This window comes from Lepisosteus oculatus, chromosome 12, assembly GCF_040954835.1.
Source record: "Lepisosteus oculatus isolate fLepOcu1 chromosome 12, fLepOcu1.hap2, whole genome shotgun sequence".
Lineage (NCBI taxonomy): Eukaryota > Metazoa > Chordata > Actinopteri > Semionotiformes > Lepisosteidae > Lepisosteus > Lepisosteus oculatus.
The window spans coordinates 11,147,967-11,168,216 of NC_090707.1; the positions used below are offsets into that span (position 1 = coordinate 11,147,967).

Below are 20,250 nucleotides of genomic sequence, written 5' to 3' on the forward strand. Positions count from 1 at the left end.
TTGTGACTATTACCTAATGTAATACCTAGTGCTACACATAATATTTGGTGATTTTACTTTCACAAAATTAGAATTTGTTACACATCAAATTGCCATTAACTTTCCAATCTACCTCACTTCTGCATTTAATCATTTTGAGACAACCTAATATCTTTTGTTTGTGCTAAATTTCTCTTACAGAAGCTCACCTACAAATTTTGCTGAAAAAAAATGAACTTGTTCCTTTTCTCCCATGTACTGTATGATACAGAAGAGTTGTTATATAGCAGCTAGGTTGTTACCGATTCTAATTTTACTCCAAGATTTCTTTGCTTGGTGATTATCTTGCCAAGGTATGCATAAAAAGAAATATGCTGAATTACTGGTAGGTCCTGTTTATATTTCCAAAAACATGAGATTGCGAAAGACATTACAAAAAAGCCAACAAAAATCATTACACAGCCTTATACAGAACATTTACAAAAGGCTGCAATTTCTATTGTTCTTGTCTGCCATTTGATGAGACATGAAAATCTATTTTTATCAAAATGGACAATAGCCAAAAGTGTCCTTAAATATAATATGCTTTTATTAAGCTTCATATTCTCTATCACTTGGAAGGAAACAATCGAGACAACATGCAGGTGCTAAATGTAAGGTGACTATTGTTTACATTAAAACTGCATTTTCTATCTGATGTATCATTTGTGGATAATTAAATCTGTGAACCAAGCTGTTAGATTTCCTGGAGCAACATAAAACAAACATTTCATGTCCCTTGTACACTTTGGTGTTCCTACAAATTTCCTATATTTTAACATCCAGGAAATAGTTACAAAAATGTAGTGCTTCACGTAACGCAATGTTTTTGAAAAAAACAAAAATAAAAAGCCATCATACAGTATGTATGAAATTAAAACAGGAAAAAAACACAGAGAGACTATTAAATATTTTTATAGTTAGAAAAATTCACAGTCATTTTATTGTGAAAACTGGACAAGGCAGCTATGAAGTTAATGATCCTGATACAATGCCAAACAGCATTACATAAGTTTTTTTATGAATAAATTCACTCTTCTTGACTCTGTCATAATGTTTACTTTGTTCACTACAGTCACATCCAACGTTGAACATTTTAGCAAACAAAAAAGTTAAATGATTCAGATACATTTCAAACTGAAGCTATTCGAAAACAACCAACTTCATAGTGCTTTTTTCCTGCTTCCTGAAGTTAGACATGAGACAAGTTCCTAAGCACATCATTCAAAGATACTTTTCAAAGCCTTTTAGGGATACCCTCCCCGTTCAAATCCATTGCAGCTTGGAAAACCATTAAGATGTTGAATCTTTTTATCTTATAGTTTCCTTAATTCCTGTTCTAAAACAAAGTTTAAAACATTCCAGTATGATCCAAAAAATATGTTTTTAAACACTATTCCATTCCAACATTGTTGAGTACAGTGTGCACGCTGTGTATGAAAAATCACTAGAGCTAGTATAAGCCACTGCAAATGATTAATTGACATTATTTTGTTATAGAATATTTTCTGATCATGTAAATGGACATAAAACAGACAGAAATAAAGCTGAACAATCAAAACTGCAAGTAAAGAGACCTTCACAGTTACACCACAAAATGCTGTTCTTGAAGAAATTTTAATCAGGATCATTTGTACCTGAAAACTGCCAATGTCCCAAGCTATATAAATTCTACCATTTTACACTTTCAAATATAAAATAGTATTTAGATACATTTGCACACACATCAAGCATTGAAGTGTTACCAAGAAAACTTTAACAGGCGTCGTACCAAAAACGTAATGTTACAAACTTACTGCAGCACTTGTGTATATAAATGAATGCACAGGAGTCCTTTGAGCATGAAGCAAAATGTGAAATCTATATTTTTTCATAAAAATAGAAAAAGTGCCCACAATGAGACTTTATAGCACCACTCCATGTAATGGGAGTTCCTACTTTTACAGTATACTTATTAATCACTTAAACATTATTAATAATTATGTCAATTAAAGTTAAATCCTAAGTGACCAAGTTCTAAGGAGTAAACATAACCCATCTTGGCACAAGCTTAGTAACAACATAGTGCCTCAATAAAAACCTATTTTTCACTACACAGGACAATCTTTCAGCTATAAAACCTCTGATTAACAAGTAATGATACTGCTCTTCATTTCTATGTCTGGCAAAATCATATGATATAAACTACAAAACCAAGTTGCAATTACACATACTGTACTCTGCAAATTAGAAGACGACTTCTTGCCATTCTTAAGATTATTATTAATATTGTGTGCGTTTAATGATAATATATCCCATAACAGGATATTAAGCTGGGCCAGACAGCTGGTCTCATTGGAAATACTGTTCTCAGAACATGCTGGTAACAATGATCTGTATTGAACAACATAAAATTAGCTTCTCTAGGCAACAGTTTCACCTACCTCTTTCCTGTAAATGTATTGTCAAGCAGGTTTCAGCTGCTGGCATAGTTAAGTCATTTGGTGCAAACAGAGAATAAACTTCAATTACAACCATTGTGCCAACTATAGATGAGATACCATCACCAATTAATATCTGCTGTGCAATGCAAACTGGAACATTCTTCAGAACATTGAAAGTTAAGTCTGACAATGCTTTGTGCTCTTAATGTCAATGAACTAAGTGGAAGTATTCATTTATACTTATACCAGCTCAGAGAAAAAACAAATGTTCAATCTATGTATAAAACAGGTATACTGTACATATGAATTCCAAGGAACAAGATTCATACTTTCACAAGCTCAAGGAAGTTTAAAACAGTGTACTTTGTGTGAGGAATATCCTTTTACTTTTATCATCCAAAATCCAATACAGCTTTCAGATCTATTTTGAAGCCCTAGGGAACTTTCAAAGAAAGAAAAGACTTAACATAATACTGTGAATGCAGAAAAAAAGTAACATTTGAAAAACAAATACGTACTGTTGCATAAGACGTAAATAATAAATACAAATTTTTGTTATTGATTGTCTACTCTATGTATTGCTGCTCCATATGAGCCTGTACCTTTCCCTAGGAGTGCCACGTGGAACAGTGGAGAAAATACAAATCAGTTTCCTCATTCTTGGCCAAGGTGGAAATTATTGAAAACAAAAATCATTTTTTTTCCCCAAACAAAGTTATGTGTTCATTTTAATCTAGCGTATGACAGAGTGCATACTATTAATGCACATAAATGCCAGACAAAATGTATGTCTAGAAGTCAATTGATCATCCTTCATTGCCCTACCCTATTCATTACTGCTAACGAAATGTTAAGAAGACAATTGTCTGTCCTGTTCTTTAATTAGATTCCATTGTCCTCTCCACTCATGATCTCAGAAATAACCGCATGATGCAAAACCTATATCATCTTTGTAATTATATTCCTGTCTTTAAAAAGAACAGCAATCCACAAAAAACCCTCTAAGAAAAAAGACCAAACTAGATATACTGTACCAAGAGGAAGCTTTTATAGAAAGAAGAACTCATTTATCACGAGTTAAACTTTTCCACACTAGAAAGATTGGAAGAACAATGGGTCAATACACCTTTGACTGGCAGAACACATTAAGCTTCTGTTTGTTTATTTTTCACTGCTAAGAGTTAATTAACCTGCTTCTTGGTATATTCAGGAAGTGTGTTAGTCCTCGGTACACTAGCTCTTTTAAATAGAAGTAGTCAGCAGGCAACTGCAATCTGTACATTCAAAAAAACACAGCAACAGAGCAGAAATCACTTTGGTAATTCTGTGAGCATCAACCTGCTGTTCTGGAAAAGTGAGTGGGTTACTGTTTTATAGGGCAGAAAGGTATGTCGCCTTTCCTGCTTTAACACTAATAATATCATATTGCACATAATGCTACAGTACCTCCCACCTCCCAGGATTCAACAGGTCAGTGCCAGTGTGGGTTCTATAAATTAAAAAAGCAGCTCTTTAAAACCAACATTAACAGTGGCTAACCACAAAATGTCTCATCCACTCTACAGGTGAGAATGTAAAAGAAAATGTTTCACTTTCAATATTTTGATATAAAATAATGAAAGCATGTCAAACAGGAGAAAGGCAAGGCATAAACCATTTGTAAATGTATATATACTATTTGAAAAAAGGCATATTTAATAAACTTTAAAGGTGACCTTAAATATTGGTATCTTAAAATATCACCTTCCTCTCAACATTCATTTGCTTTAAGACGAGGCCTTTGTGTGATGACTGTTTATTAAAAAAACAGACTATAAGTTCACTGAAGAATATGCCAACAAATTAAAAATGCAATTCACAGGCACCAGAATGAACATCTGCCTCTGTACGGATAATTAAAGCAGATGCCAGCATCTTGTAAGCGCTTAAAAGGTAGCTGCTGTACTGTAGATCCTTAAGCAACCTTTTGACCTATTAATCTGTAATTGTGCCCACAAGTAAAGAATAGAAAGTGTAATTATAGCAAAAGAAGAAAAAACAGAGTATATCAATGAATTAAGTAGCCATTCAAATGGCTAGAAGCATACTTCACCAAATCCCCTTCAGCTGAAACACTGGAAAGCAAGTAAAAGAAGGCTCATGAGTGTAAAGGATTTGGTAACAAACAAGTGAAATCAAGTCTGCTGCTGCTCAAAATAGAATAATGCTTTCTGCAAATGGACTGGAAATCATCTGGAATGTATTGTAAACATTGCTCAACAACAAAAAGACTTTTGTTTCTTTAAAAGGAGAAATCCTGCACCTTGTTCTGTTTTCAGTATTTGGTCAAGTACTGTTCCCCTGCTCTTGATCAAATAACAGCATGGCTAGCTGGGACCGAGATCCAAGGCCCTCAAGGTTGCTTTGGACACATCTGTGATAGGTCTCCTCACTGAGTCGTGGGTTACAGACCCTATACTGGTACTTCTGGTGCAGCGCAGGCTCAACTGCTCTGAATACGTGAAGATTTGAGTACTTGATGAACATGTCATAGACGTCAAACGTTTCCAGGATGTCCTCATTCTCCTGCACGTCAGCGGACATCCTGGTTCTCGCCGCCATGTAATCAGAGTTATAGAAGCACGCCTCATCGAACACATTGCGGTCAAAGTGCCCGGCGTCTTTGACCAAGTCAACTGTGGCTGGACGTGGCTGGTTGTGGTAGGCGATATCAGGGTTGTAGTCTTGGAAGTGGATGGGGAAAAACACCTGCCAGTTATTTATGCTGTTCATTCTGCAGCGGTTGAGAAACTCAGAATTGATGTTGGTGTTGACATTCGCTACAAAAAATAGCGTATCAACCGGATGCTTTTTGGAGATGATGTCCATTATCTTTATTTGAGAGGGAGCTTCTGTCTTCACGCTGATCCATGGTATTTTGGTCACTGGGTATTTGTGCTCATAGGCACTGATCTTAGCTTTCACATCCATAAAGATGTCATTCTGGTTGACTTGCTGAGCCTCGAAAGGGTCATAGATGAATAAGAAAGACAAAATTGCATTTTCGCTCGTCTCAAAACAGTTTGCAGCGTATACCTCAAGAAACTGGTTGACATAGTCTCGATCATGAACAGTCAATGGCAGAATTATGTGAACTCGGGTAGCTTCTGTAACGTAAGGCATAGGTATGATCTCAATCTCACTCAGAGGCCGAACAAGATGAACTCGTTTAGTAATAGAACGGCTCCTTCCTTTCTGATTGACAACCTCCAGCTGAAGATCCAAAGTGTATTCCATCCCTCGAGTTGGGTCAAAACGTCTGTAGCCATTGAGGAGCTGCTGTTTCTTTAGGTGCAGCACTGGCTTGTACTTCTTATTTAATTCCCCCATTGCCGTTTCAATGACGTCGGTAACATCCGCTTTATCAATCCCATGGAGTTCACATTTTGGGGAGCCATCAATACAGCTGTAGACCTGATCTTCGGTAAAGTAATCCCAGCGGAGAACTTCAAAGCGGGTTTTTGGTTCAAATGGTGGATTGATTCCAATAGGCCACTGAGAACTGCGATTTCCTTCAAAAGCAACTTCACTTATATTTTTAATTTCTGCCTGTGAAAAAAAAACAAAGATACTGACATTACATGCACTGCACCTATACATTTCTTTAAATCCTATAGATTTTCCTCCCCCCAACGCATACAAGCAAAAAGAATAGCCACGTTTACAGACAGTAACTTGATCTCCATTGGTAACACTAAAGCTCAACATATAACAAGATTTGAAGTACTCAACAGCAAATGTAACTCTGTGAAAATTCAGTGATTTTTATCTTTAAGACCTAAAATAATTGTAAAAAAAAATCATAATAGAGACAGACTTAAAACGATAAATGTATCATCTGGTATGGTAAATGCCATACATATCATATTAGATATACTATTTGCTGGTAGAGGAATGTTAATTGCTGTGGAGGTCATGCAAGGCATTATTAAATCAAACAAAAAGAACATTGTGCTTCTATCAATACTCACCTTTTTCCATGGAATTCCAAAGCACAGACATGGATTCTCAATTTCAATATGAACTGAAAAGATCAAATGTTCTACTCAGAGTAAATTATACCTTTTCCAACAAACATCGGGGAACTAGGTCAGCTCATGTTTAACGCATTTACTTCTTGAATAAAACACCTTTTTCAACATACCTGTAATTTTTCAATCTCTTCATAAGTTCTTTGCAATTCAATTTCAGTGAAGTGCTTATGTAGTCTGTACATCTGAACGGGGTCTGAGACTGGGTGAACCGTAAATGCATTTTTAAAGCGCACATCATCTTCCTTACTTGGATCAGAATTTTTCCCCATTTCAAAGCGATGGTACCGGAGTCCCTAAGAACAGAAAAAAGAATAAAATCAATGAGACCAAGTAAAATTGGAACATCTTGATTGAGAATCAAAGAAAGGCGTGGGTCAAGTCTAGATGATACATGGACCTCTGCAGGAACCTTAACCTTCCTTTTTGTGAAAGTAATTAATTAGTCCCTTAACTGACCCCTTACAGGCAGAAATCTGAATACGAAAGCATGTTAAACTTGGCAAGTCGCTCAAGACATTAAACCTTGCTGCAAGGCACAACAGTATGAGTTGCATAAATAGGTAGTAGGTGGAAAAACAAGACCATCTAGAATTAACTGGAACACACAAACTGCTGGGTTGAAATTTGTAGCACGCATTTCTTTTGCTGAAGTTAACCTGCTCCCCACATTGCAAACATGGGAAACAAAGCAACACAGATTAATGACACTCCTCCAGAAAGCAAAAAAATACAGCTTTGTATTCTGGCATCCTTTGTCTATTCGTGGAGCTGTTCTTGCCACAGTCTAGACAGAGAAAAGGCCAAACAGATTATACTTAACGCATCTGAAACAATTTGCATACATCAAAGAGAAATTTAATTTTAGGGCCATTACAAAAATCCGAACAAAAGTAACATTGAATGAAAAGCCTATTTAAAGGAACTGAAATCCTTTTAATGATCAAAATGTGAAGGCATTCAGTAACAAATACACTGCATTGCTTGGAAGGAAACGCATTTTTTTCAGTATTGTTGTCAAGCTAATTTTTCTTCTTTGGATAAATGTAGTTTACATCTACATAAGACAAATCGATCTTAATCTTACGGGATTTTCAAACCATCGCAGCTGAGAAAATCAGGAAGAAATGAGGCAGATTTTTGCCTGGCACCATCTTACAGTAACAAGCCTGAAATCTTGTTGACTCCTGATGACTTGTATAAAATAGGTTTATCATTATTGCACAATTCTTTTAAGAAAGAAAAATAAGATACGATTACTAATTATCAGCAGGTCACTGGGAATGGTTTGGAATAACTCCAGGCACATTCTTAAATGTGAAGGCCCAGGTGTCATGGTTTACCAATTTGATTTTCGGTTTTCCCAGTCTTCTGAATTACATCAGAAGACTACGAGCAATCTGAATTAAAATGATTTGGGCAATAAGCTTTGCTTTGAAAACAAGACTTAAAGAATGAAAGTGGAAACGACATTTTGTGTATTTTGTTCAGATATTAGTGACTGTTTCAGACTATTCAAAGAGTACTGAAAGAAGATCTTCTTTCAGATAAAAGCAGAAGAGATAGTTTAGGATTCCAACAAACTGTCTTTTAGACACGATCTAGTATTAGTTAACTGGATCAGATTATTGTTCAGCCTTTTTACTTATAATTTTTAGGAAGTCAGCAACATGGATGCACCAATTATGAGGTCAAGAGATAACATTTTAATTAGTTTGGTAAACAACTCAGGGCTTAGGTTTGTTTACATTTTGCACTAAAGTTTGCTGGTCACAATTACATTAATATTGAATTAAAAAAAAAAACTGCAGTTCTGCTGACCTGCTTATTAAATCTCTCACAATAGTTTAAATCCCAGCAGAGTGGACAGCTGCACTTGTTCTGCGATTGTTCAGTCAGACTAACTGCTACAAACCTATTATCAGTTCAGCTAGAATCATTTTTCCCCAGCTCAAAAGGGATATCATGAATTTAGTGATGTTTTTTACAACACAGTAACATAGGTGAGTAAATAGGAAAATAAGTCACAGACTCAAGCAGGAGCAATGGTCGTGCAGGTACATTTAATACATTTAATAAAGGTTAAAATACTTTTAATTTAACCATTTTCATGTTATAATTTGTTAAAATGTAAAACCCTCCTCCATTCTCACTGCTTTCTCTCTGCACTCCCCCCTCCATTGCTCCATTTCTTCTCACTTAGCGACAAAAGCTGACACATACCATACTTGACTTTTGCAATTTTTACAATGCAACTATCAGGTTAAATGGACTGTATAGCATATCCGTTTGATCTTGGTTTCCTAATGTCATGGAAGAAATGTTTTAAACTGTTAGGCTTTTTTTTAAACAGCAATTACATTTTATCTGCAGACTGGTTTTCATTTTGGTCTTGAATATGTTACAGCAAGTTCTCAATGATATTAGGATGGCTCATGACATAAATCACACTTGTGCAGCTATCCTTTTTATATATTTATAGATTTATATAAGGTGTTTGATACCATTTAGATTTTGATACAGTTTAGAAAAAGATGCATAGCGCTGATCTTAATACTAACTCCTTGCATGGTTTCAGAATTACAAAACCAAACATTCTGTAAAATAGAACAGATGTTTTTCACTACCACATGTTAAAGGAGTCCCACATGTTTCTGTTCTGGGTACTTTTCTTTACTCCACTTCTATGAACAATATAGTTTTTGAGGTGAAAAGCTAATTTCATATCTGCCTCTACACTATTATGCTTAGCTGGATCCACTTTATCATCAGTAATGTCTAATTTGCAGGTGAGCTTCTATACATTTCAGTATTTTCTCTGGATTTTGCTCAATTGATAAAAACTAATTTCTATTATTCAATTAAAGCTTGAACAGATCCCTTAGTAGAAATTAGTTTTTACTGCGGTAAATCATGATGTGCAATTATTTGGTATAAGGTTGGATAGTGCTTTACATTTCAAACCATATCCTAAAAAAAATAACATCTGTTAAACAAAAACTATGGGGAAAAAAGCCCATGCAAGTTTTCTTAAATGCTTTTCTTTTATCAGAGATACTGCTGATTTTTAAACACCTACAGAGCATTTGGACTCATAACTTTGGCACTATGCAACATGTAGGCCTTTATACTGTAGCATAGGCAAAAGTAGAAACTGTTGCAATTTATTTTCTTACAAAGATCGTTACATATACCACAGGCCTGTAATTACACATACTAGGGAAACAGAATAAAATAGGACAGGAAAAGGATCTGTTTACAGCTTCCAAGCCTCAAGTGAATGCAGAAATACATATTTTCCTTGGCTTCATATGTGCAATCTTTTGAACATGAAGTTTGGTTGTGCAAAGATTTATGTCAAGGATCCTGAATAGAGGTATTTTGAGTAGAAACAGAAAGATGTTTATTTATTTTATTCTATAAACCTAAATAATGATTTAAATTAAAATTATTAGTCAAATTTAATATTTGCCAATGAATAAATTGGCATACACATCTCTCCTCATCTAAATGCAATGAAGTCAGCACACAAGGAAATATGTTCCCCAGAGGTAAAAGTGAAACTAAGAGGAGGCTGGACAGAATCTTTTTTTAAATCCATCCAGGAGACTGGCAGTCAAACTGGTATGATTACTAAGAGTTCTTTAAATGTTTTCTTCTGAAACAACAGTTTATTGTTATGTAGTCTTCAAGACCCACTGTTTCTATAGTGATCTGATTTAAAGGAAGTTCTGCTGGTTGATAACACAGCCTCACAAATAATACAATTTCTGGTATTGTGATTTACCAAACTGCAGCAAAAACATCTTTAACTCAAATCAGAATATTTTACTCCAGCACATTTGGCACACACAGGCAAATGTGATGCTTATCAAGTACAAAAATAACCAGTTCAACATATTGTGCAAAGATATGATCAATTCTTCCACATCTCTAGGGATCCAGTTGGCGTCACCAATCCGTAAGTGGCCTCAGCTATCAATATCAACTCACACTGCGGACAGATGATCTCTCTGGTTGAGGCCCGAGGGCTTTTCCTAGCTTTACAGGGTTTTATTGACTTACTAGCAGGCCCTCTGCAGGGAAGAGCCAAGTAAACAGGGCCTGTGTGTTTCCAAGTGCCACAGGGGTAAGTCTGTAGTTCTACCCTCATCGGCTTCTAACTGAAGTGTGCTTTGGAAGACTAAAAAGGACAGGAGGCTCGGCAGAAGTTGTAATTTATGTAGTGTGTTCTTGAAGCCAAAAAGAACGTAAGACTTTTCAAAATGGCAAAGTCTCCCAACCCCCACACCCCCCTGAGTGTTGAGGGAACTGTGAAATAAGGCCCTGTGTTCATGTTTAAGTAATGGCTCTTGGGTAAGTTGGCTTCCTGCTGAAACCAGAGACCACAGGCAACAAACTACAAGCTTGTTGTAATGAAAATTATAAAGGTATCTCAAGAAAACTATAACTTTTTTAGGGCTTAGATGATCAATTCAATGTCTCTGAGTCTATACATTTAAGCATCTCGGAATGGCTCAATTTCCTTGTGCATTTATTACTGAATCATTAGGGGGTAACTTCACATAACATTAAAAAGTATCCGAGAGCAAGCCTTTGGGTCCATCACTACTCAAAATGAGCCTAATAGCACTGACCTTTTTTTCTTAAAGATACCTGTGACAGGTTCACAGACATGGAGTAGAATCTGACATTTTCCAAGAATCTGTCTTTGCTTTCTAACATTTCACATTTTAGATAGTACCATTTATAATATCACTTCACATATTACATGATATTTCTGTGTTGTGCTGGATAAACTTGCTTTGAAATACCACCGTGATACAATGGAGAGTAATAGGAGAAAAATGGTTAGCTCTGGATATTATTCCTCATTTCTGAAAATAAAAATTTGTAATAATTACAAGAAAGGAACTCTTAACTTTTTATCTCAACTAAAAAAGGAAGGCCAAGATAACCATGAAAAGTCAGTATTTGCACATTTCAAAGCATTATAATTTTTAACATATATAATAATGAAAAATATCGATATTCTTCTGTTCTGTTATAGTCATTGCTCTCCATGTTGTTTTGCTCAACTGTGTTGAAATCAGGCTTGCTCTCCCTTCACATGAGAATGTTCCAATTCTATTCTGAACAGTAAAAGCATGTGTCATTAGGGTATTAGCTTACGTTTTATCACTAGTATTCTAAAACAGTTCTTCCACAATGTCTTATTTCTGATTGTAGTATTCACATTGTAGTTCACATTACTTAAAAGAAAATTGAAATTTGCGCTGGTTGGGGGGTTTATAAATAAGATACACAATAATTACAGAACAATTTAAATGGTAGTGTGAATTGTCAAAGGAAACACTACCTGTGTGCTTTAACAGTCATCACACTTTCATTGAACTGAAGGAGAGGGCAATGAGTTGGGTGCTGTGTTTACCAGGTGGGCATTTTAAACTGAACTAGATCTTTACTAGGTTGCAGGTGTATAACAAGCAGCTCATACAAAATTAAGCCATCATACTGTATATCAGGAGACACAGTCACATCAAACTGTCATAGCTGTGTTGTTTTACAAGTCAGGATTGCAGAGAATGGTGGCTGTTTTCAGAGAAACATTAAAATAATTATACCGTAAGTATAAGAAGCTGCTCCTGCAGCTGAAGACACACACTCCTGTGGGTTACATAAAGGGGGTTGGAATGATAAATAAGATCTCTGTTAAACCTGCGTAAGCACAGCAAATAAGTGCTCCAATTAAGTTAATCAGAGGTCAAACAGAATGAAAATCCAAAGAGGCCCTAGCTGTCCAGGACCAAGGCTGCAGACCTCTGGGCTATACAGCAAGAAAAACGAATAATACAGCCCTGTTTAAAGGGCTATGAAAAACAAGGCTCACCTCGTGCTCATCTACACAGTTCACGTTGGCGTAATCGATGATGCACCTGCCCAGCCACTCATCCGGCCTGGCACTCAGGATGTCGTTGCGGCAGCTCTCCAAGTAGGCCTGCAGCCTGAGCAGCAGGGTACGCGACAAAAGGTAGCCGAAGCCTCCGTAGCAGTACCTCCCCTCCGTCTCTCCCCCGATGAACTCCTCCGGGCTGCCCATGTACAGCTCCGCGTCGATGCTCAAGTGCCCCACAAGGGACTTGATGCGGTCGGCCTCGGTGTAGGTGTCGTCCTGCACGAAGTAGAACCAGTCGTACTCGTGGATGTAATGCTCTAGCACGTACTTGACGGTCTGGAACATGTTCCATATGAGCCTCTCGTCGCCGTGCGTCACCACAAACATGCCGTGAGGCAGCTTCCGGTTGCGCATCCCTGTGAAGTAGACCACGGTGCTCAGGTGGTGACCGATGGTCCTGTTGACCGCTACAGCCAAGGTGTTAAGAGTGTTCTTGGACGTCAGGACCCCCACAAAGACACGCTCCCGGATTCCCAGCTCTGTACTGATGTATTTCGCCCTGCGAAGGAGAGCATGAACTAATTCAATCATTTAAAATAAAGCGGTCTGTAAAATCTGGGACTGTGGCATTGAGCAGGGAGGCGTTTCTCACAATTTAAGATGCATCTCCGCTAGTTGTAATTGTACCCAGAGTGATGAACACAAAGAAATTGAGACTATGAAAAAGATAACCATGCACACAAACAACAAACACACAGAACTGAAGGATCCATCCATTTTCTAACCACCCCAATACAAGGTCGCGGAGGAGCCAGCAAGCCACAGGTACAAAGCAGGAGACACCCTGCGCAGGACGCCAGTCCATTGCAGGACAGACACACTCGCACCAGGGCCCACTAATCTACCAGTATGACGTTGGACAGTGGGAGGAAACCAGAACACCTGGAGGAAACCAACATGAATACAGGGAGGACATGTAAACTCCACACAGACAGCTCCAAAAGTTTGGAATTGAACCCAGGGCCCAGGGCGTGGCAGCAATGTAAACCACGATACCACCGTGCCACGCTAGTGAAGGATAACGGGTGGCAAATAAATGATTTACCATTTCAATTATCATTCAAAAACGGAAAGCACATACAGTAAACAGCAATCTTCCCCTGCATGTTCTCACTAATGCAGTGCGCTTTGGAAGACAACAACTAACAAAATGATCTCATGCTGTTTGGAGACACAAAAACAAATTGTTTGTGTTGCTGTTCTTTCAGTTTCGGAGCTGCCTTTAAAACGGTCACTACTACTATTGGGTCCTTCTGAAGTATCACCTGTTGCCTCCACCTGCCAGGTGTCATCACTGCAACAGAAAGGAGTATCCTAGCAACATCCTGCGTGCTCCGGAGTATTTGGACAACACCACCAGGTTCCGGAAGTATTCTGGATGGGGAAAGAGCAACTGCAGCTCTTCTGTAAATGAGTCAAACCCACATTCCGAATTCTCTTTCTTTCCAAGCTCAGTCCAGTGGTCTGATAAACAGTCTAATTCTTATTGACGACAATACAAACTCTTCCCTAAAATCTGCAGAAAACAGGCAGCTGTTAATCACATTCACAAATGTTACACCTAAATAAACGACTGGGCACCAACCCAGGAAGAAACAAATCTACCCTGTTTTTTAGTTTTGCTGGTAAAGTCCAAGCTGTATTTTTAGTGAAATAACGTATAATTACTATTAAGATTTATTGTCCAGACTTGGGCACCTTTGGAGTGGAGCTTGCATGGTGTACCCCACATTGCCAGAGCTTTTACCTTCCAAACACAAGCTACTGTATGTACAGTAGGTTAGCTGACTTCTCTAAATCAAGCCTGTGTGCATGTCCCATCCAGGGTGTAGTTTTGCTTTGTTCCCTATGTTTCTAGAAATGTCTCTGGTTTTTGATAATGGATGTATTTATGGATTTAGAATAAAAAACAGAGTAAAATCAAAAAAGGTGCTAAGATGTTAATTTATCAGCAATTAAATATATTTGAATCAGTACATTACCTGATTGCAAATTTCTAATGTCTGCTCTGAAACAAAGCAAAAAGGGATTCCGAGGTGGAGTATTGTGCATTGTTAATACCTTAGCTAATGTCACAGTGACATATCTTCAGCAACCATTGTGTCTTCACTACATTCAAATTCAGGAATACATGGTCATCATCTTCTGGATATGAGGATGTTTTACTCATTATTTGCCATAATGATTTTAAATATTGTCAGTGGTAGTTGGGAATATTATATACATTTTCAGCACACATTGTTCAAAAACTGAAAACGGTAACAGTAAAACGTATCTACATATAAAGTGGTAAACTGCAGGAGCTGAACAAGTAAAGCAGGCTCTGGGATTAGTGATAAGTGGTTTCACCATAAAACTATGCTTGAAACAAATTGTGATGATGCAAAACCCTCAGCAGCTGAGATGCAAAATGTAAAGCAGATTACTGTGCTTTGGAACTACTAGATGATTACATTTTTTTACTGGGAAACAGAATCAGACAAAGGCCAGATTAAAAGGACATCATGGGACAAAATGAAAACATGAAACACTACCATCACTAAAGCCCTTCTTGCCTCCTACCAAAATATAGCTTTTGAAGGCAAACCTAACATTCACGATCATAATCAAAACAACATTTCATCCAACCATTTTCAGAAGCCACTTATCTTTAGAGAGCTATAGCATGCAAGTACAAGTTAAGATGCACAGTGGATGTGACCGGATGGGAAATCTTGAACCATTAATAAACCTGAACCACATTTCTTTGGACTGTGGGAGGAAACCAAGTGAAAATTCAAAAAAGACACAGACTAAAGAAAATGCAAACTTCACACAGAAGGCACCCCGGAACCCAAAAGCTGTGAAGGCGCTGTACTGACCCCCATCCCCATGCCACCAAAATCTCATGTCAGTTTACAATACTGACACAGTCCCTAAAAAAAAGTAAAAATAATTTAAATTTCAATTTTAAATAAGGGCCAGGCCTTTTCACAACAAACACTGAGGTAAAATAGGTTACAAGGGAAGGAAATCTGGGAGTTTTCCTCAACTAAAAACTCTTCCTACAGCCATAAAGCTTTTGAGGAATTTTATGGAGGCCCGACTTCATGTAAACTGGAACAACGCCCTTCCTCAGCCCTTCATGTGACAGAAGTCTTGGCAGCTGGTCTTTCTCTAGCAGCTGGGAGAGGGGACTGACAGACTAGCAGCAACTTGAATGTCCAAGCTGTGCTCTGCAAATGTAACCTAGTCTATGAAATGTAGTGTGCTGTCATAGGAACATATCGCAGCCTGTCAATTTTCTAATCTTGTCAGGATGAGAAGAAAAAAACCTTACAGAACTGAAACCCAGCTGCTATTTTCTTTTGAAATACTAACATAAAAACTCTTGATTCTTTTCTTAATCTGCAGTTTTGTTATGTTTAAAACTCTTTACAACACCAAATCCTTTAAATCTAGCTTTTCTAATTTTAGCCCCGAGATTGTTACACTATAAACATGGCTGGATTACAGACAACATTCTTCTGATCATTTAGCCCTTCTGAGAATGATTGCCAGGCAGCTACTGCAAGAATGCAAGGTCATAGACACTTGTCTATGAAACCACATACCCTGTGCAACCTTGTCCTGAATTTAAGAGAGCAGCTTATCTGTTAAAAAGGCTTAAGAAGTCTTCCCAGGTGGAGGAATGTTATTTTTGTTTTTGAATTGATCTTGGACAAGAATGTAAGTTGTGTCTTTTGCCATGTGAACATGGGAAAAACGAAAAAATTGCCATATGTAGTTCCACTCTCTCAACTATGAGAGAAACAAGGTGCACTATCATATGAAAACATGATTCAGAAAAGGTCTTATAATAACAAAATTCAGAAAAGGCATACAACACATATGTGGTATGCTCAAGAAAGGAAAATCATTAATGAACATCTTCCAAATGAAAAACAGCTACGCTTACTCAGATACACAATAGTTTCAGTTTTTAATTCAGGTTCACTGAATTAGGCCGATGAGGTTCACTGACCTCATTAAGAATAATAAAGCAAAATAAGACCTTAAAGCACAAATTAGAAAATTACCTTTTCAGCACTCTTTGTAGGTATCATCTTTAAATGTTTTGTATGCCTGGTGCCCTAGCAGAAACATTGCTGCAGAGTAATGCGACAGTCCCTTGATATCAGAAAAGGGCACTCCTAAAACAAGACATCTAGAATTCAGAACCCAAAACACTAAATACTGACAGAATGGAATAATAATACAAATCCATCTCTAGAGATTTTGTGTGGAAAAAGATGTTATTTTATGTATGCTTGAAATTTTGTGCCAGCTTCAACTATTAGTCTCCAGCTCATTCTCCAGAAAAGGTCACAAAATAGCACGGTTTCCTCTTGTAATTTATTAGGAATGATGGAAATCAAGCACCAGATTCCTTTAGAGTAAAGATATTTGATTTGGTGGAATTCCTGTTGCCGCATTCATATCTTCAAGGCTTTATTTGTGTGTCCTTAAAGACAGGACTTCTCCTTAATTTATTCTTCAGAAATACCTTAAAGCATTTTTGGAGCAAGTAACAATGTTTCCTGAATACTTGTAGTGTCCTTAACAAAGAAGTCAACAGTAACAATGACTAATTGCTTTATCACATTATTAGACTTTCAATGTTCATTAAAATTCTCCATCTTAATTTTACTATTTATTTTATTAAAAAATATTAAGTTTCAGTGTTGAGTGAGCAGTCCCCTACCTCTCCCACACATCTTGAAAATGTTTTCAGTCAAATGGGGGTGAATGTGCTATACAGTACATCTTTTCCCCACTGATGCTATTCTTTACATTTACATACAAATTGTCTGAGAAAAACTAAGCAAACAGAACAAGTGATTGAATATTTTAGCAAAAATCTATATAAGGCAAGGCTATAATTACCTATTGGAATTTTTTCATTAGACTGGCATCTACCCACATTATTAACGCCCAATTTTAACCGTCAACCTTTTATATGCCCCCGAAAAATAACTGGTTCTCTTGAAAATATCTGTCGTATGCTCACGTTATCTTTGTGAAATATTCTGTATAATTACTGTTTCCTTGATCACAATTCATCCGAATCGATTCATTGCAACTGCAGCTCAACAGAAAAAGCAACCCTGATGTTTTTACGAGTTTGACTGAGACTTTCGATATCTTGATACTGTATATTCAGTACTTGTGACTTGCCATACCACTACTGCAAAACCGTCTATGAAAGTAAAACCTCAATTCGTTTCAGAAAATACGAGAAAACGTAGAATAAAATTTGTTTCACCATTCTACTGTCTCAGGAACAGTAAAACTTTACTGAATAATTATGAATTAAATGAGATTTACTTTCGCTCTTTATCTAGCAGCACACACACTGTAGCCCACTGTAAAAAGCTGCAATCGTAAACCACAGCTAAATTCGGCTCTAAGGATTCAGTCTCTCAGGAAATCGTTGAATAAGGATATAAATAAACATAAATAAACTGAATGGGTCATTCATATCAGAAATCCGAAATACTGAGACAAGAGAAACGCTGTGGTGGTATACTGAAGTACTATACCGCAGATCCAATGTATAATATAAAATGAATTATTAACAAGCATCACTTTGGCTGGACTAATGGTTAATTTCACAGGCCTATGAGACACCAATTCGGTCATACCTGAAGAGTTTCTTGGGTTGAGTTTGCTGTTTTACTGGTTTATACGGCACAATTCTGGGCTCAAAATCCTCCAGAGCATCACCGTTTTCTGTGTTGCCAGCGGGGATCGAGTTGGGTTTCCGAGCTCCCTTCAGCTTCTCCTCCTGAGTCAAGACAGTTTCATCACCTCCCTTCCCAACGGAGGCACAGGGCTCCTCGACCCAGGTCACGCTTAACAGACTCAAGGTGAACCCCAAAGAGATCCCGATAACAACCGGCCCAATCGGCCCGCTCAGGGAAAAGAGCATGGAAAACCTCATTGTTTCTGCAGACCTAAAACCGCAAGGCTAGGAAATTCAGCTCCCACGTGGGTCCTCCCGGTTTTGTTTTTCAGAAGTAGAGCAGTGTTTTGAAAATCCTCTAGGCAATGCAAAACTTCAGAGACAGATAATACATACAGACGGGACGTTTGGTGTTTCTCCACCAGATTTATTCTTACATTCTCAGGACTTACGTGTCACCCACCCTGAGCTCCGCCTACGTTAAACGTCAGGGACAAGACTCAACCCTTTCTTCGCCAAAGCACACTTTACTTCGCTGCAGGCTGCGAGTATGGACTCATCGGAATCCGGAGGCAATTCAACTTTACCAAAAGACAGGGCACCCGCTGTTCTTCAGAGCTTTGCTTACGTGCGGCGGTAGGCACACAACCTCCCTTCAAAATGCCCTGTTGTGCAGTGTGCGCTAGCGGGCTACCTGTTATTAGTGAAAACCCGAGTTTAACACGTTGTGCAAAGACATTAAAGTGCTTTTCTATTAAAATTGTGAAATGCAAGTTACAATTCCGCTATATAAATGAAAACGTTCGATTGAAAACCTGTTAACCCGGGAATATCTCATTCCTAATAACATCTCGTTTTTTTAATTACATATACTAAGTGACGATTGTTGATATTTGCTCAATGTGTGTTCTTAACATAGAAGTTACCTACTTCTTAACGACAAAGATTTAAGAAAAAATGCAAATTTAAAATTGAGGCAACGAGCATATCGTGTACCGCTACAATCAATGAAAAAGACATGCAATTATAGTTTACTATAAGCCACGTCAAGGCTGGCTGCTCATATGAAGTCCGTTAAAAATTGTGCAAGACATCTCTTAACTTTAATTTTGTTTTAAATAAGCCTTTCATAGGATATTTTGGGCTAGAAAAATGGGAATATGAAATTACGAGGGTAGTAGTATTAACCGCATTTTAAAAATGTTTCACTGTGTTGCCTCAACAGAACACCAATGTAAATGAAATGTCTAAAATAGAGTTCAAATGGCAATGTTATGAGACCATGTGCTGTCATTATCAGCTTCTTCTGTCTTCTGGTTTGGATGTTTGAGAAACAAGTGAACTGTTTAATTGCATATCTCAAAGTACTCTGTGTGGCCTTCAGCTCTCCCAGGTCAGTTTGGGGTTATAATTTCTAAATCAAACAGCTGACATACAGTACAAGGAATATTAAGAGGAAACTCCAGAAGTATTCCAAAAAAGAATATGATACTTAAACTAAAACATTTTCATAAGAGAAACAACTCGTTCAATGACTGCAAGAAGATATAATTCCAGTTCAAAATGGCCTTTAGCAGCTCATTGTTGCCTTAATAAATAGAAACAATCAAACTACTGGCTTGGAGCCTTATCACCCTTCAATTCACAACTGATAACCCACTGAAGCTCAGTAGGTTTGAGTCTGGTCAGTACCTTAGTGGGAGCTCCTGGGGAAAAACTAAGGCTTCTGCTGGAAGAGGTGTTAGTGGGGCCAGCAGGGGGCGCTCACCCTGCAGTCTGTGTGGGTCCTAATGCCCCAGTATAGTGACGTGGACACTACACTGTAAAAAGGCGCCATCCTTCAGATGAGATGTAAAACCAAGGTCCTGATTCTCGGTGGTCATTAAAAATCCCAGGGTGTTTTTTGAAAAGAGTAGCTTTGAGTGGAGTGTCCATAAAAGTGCTACATAAGAATAAAGACTTTTATTATTAAATATCATTACTGTACTTCAGGTGCAGTTTCGATAGTCCTTGTAAACCTGTTGGCACATGGTTCTCTAAGACCAGGATTTGACTGACCCATTGTAAAACTAAAATTCA

General features: G+C 37.5%; 1 protein-coding gene across 1 annotated transcript; it reads right to left on the reverse strand.

Annotated features, from left to right (window-relative positions):
* Positions 1-917: 917 nt before the first annotated feature.
* On the reverse strand, positions 918-18,871 carry chpfa (chondroitin polymerizing factor a). Its single transcript, XM_006636422.3, has 4 exons — positions 18,131-18,871; positions 12,402-12,966; positions 6,625-6,807; positions 918-6,029 (listed from the first exon to the last, which is right to left on the reverse strand). The coding sequence occupies exons 1-4, from the start codon at positions 18,427-18,429 to the stop codon at positions 4,767-4,769; spliced, it is 2,310 nt and encodes a 769-aa protein (XP_006636485.1). The 5' UTR covers positions 18,430-18,871; the 3' UTR covers positions 918-4,766.
* Between the last annotated feature and the right edge of the window lie 1,379 nt (positions 18,872-20,250).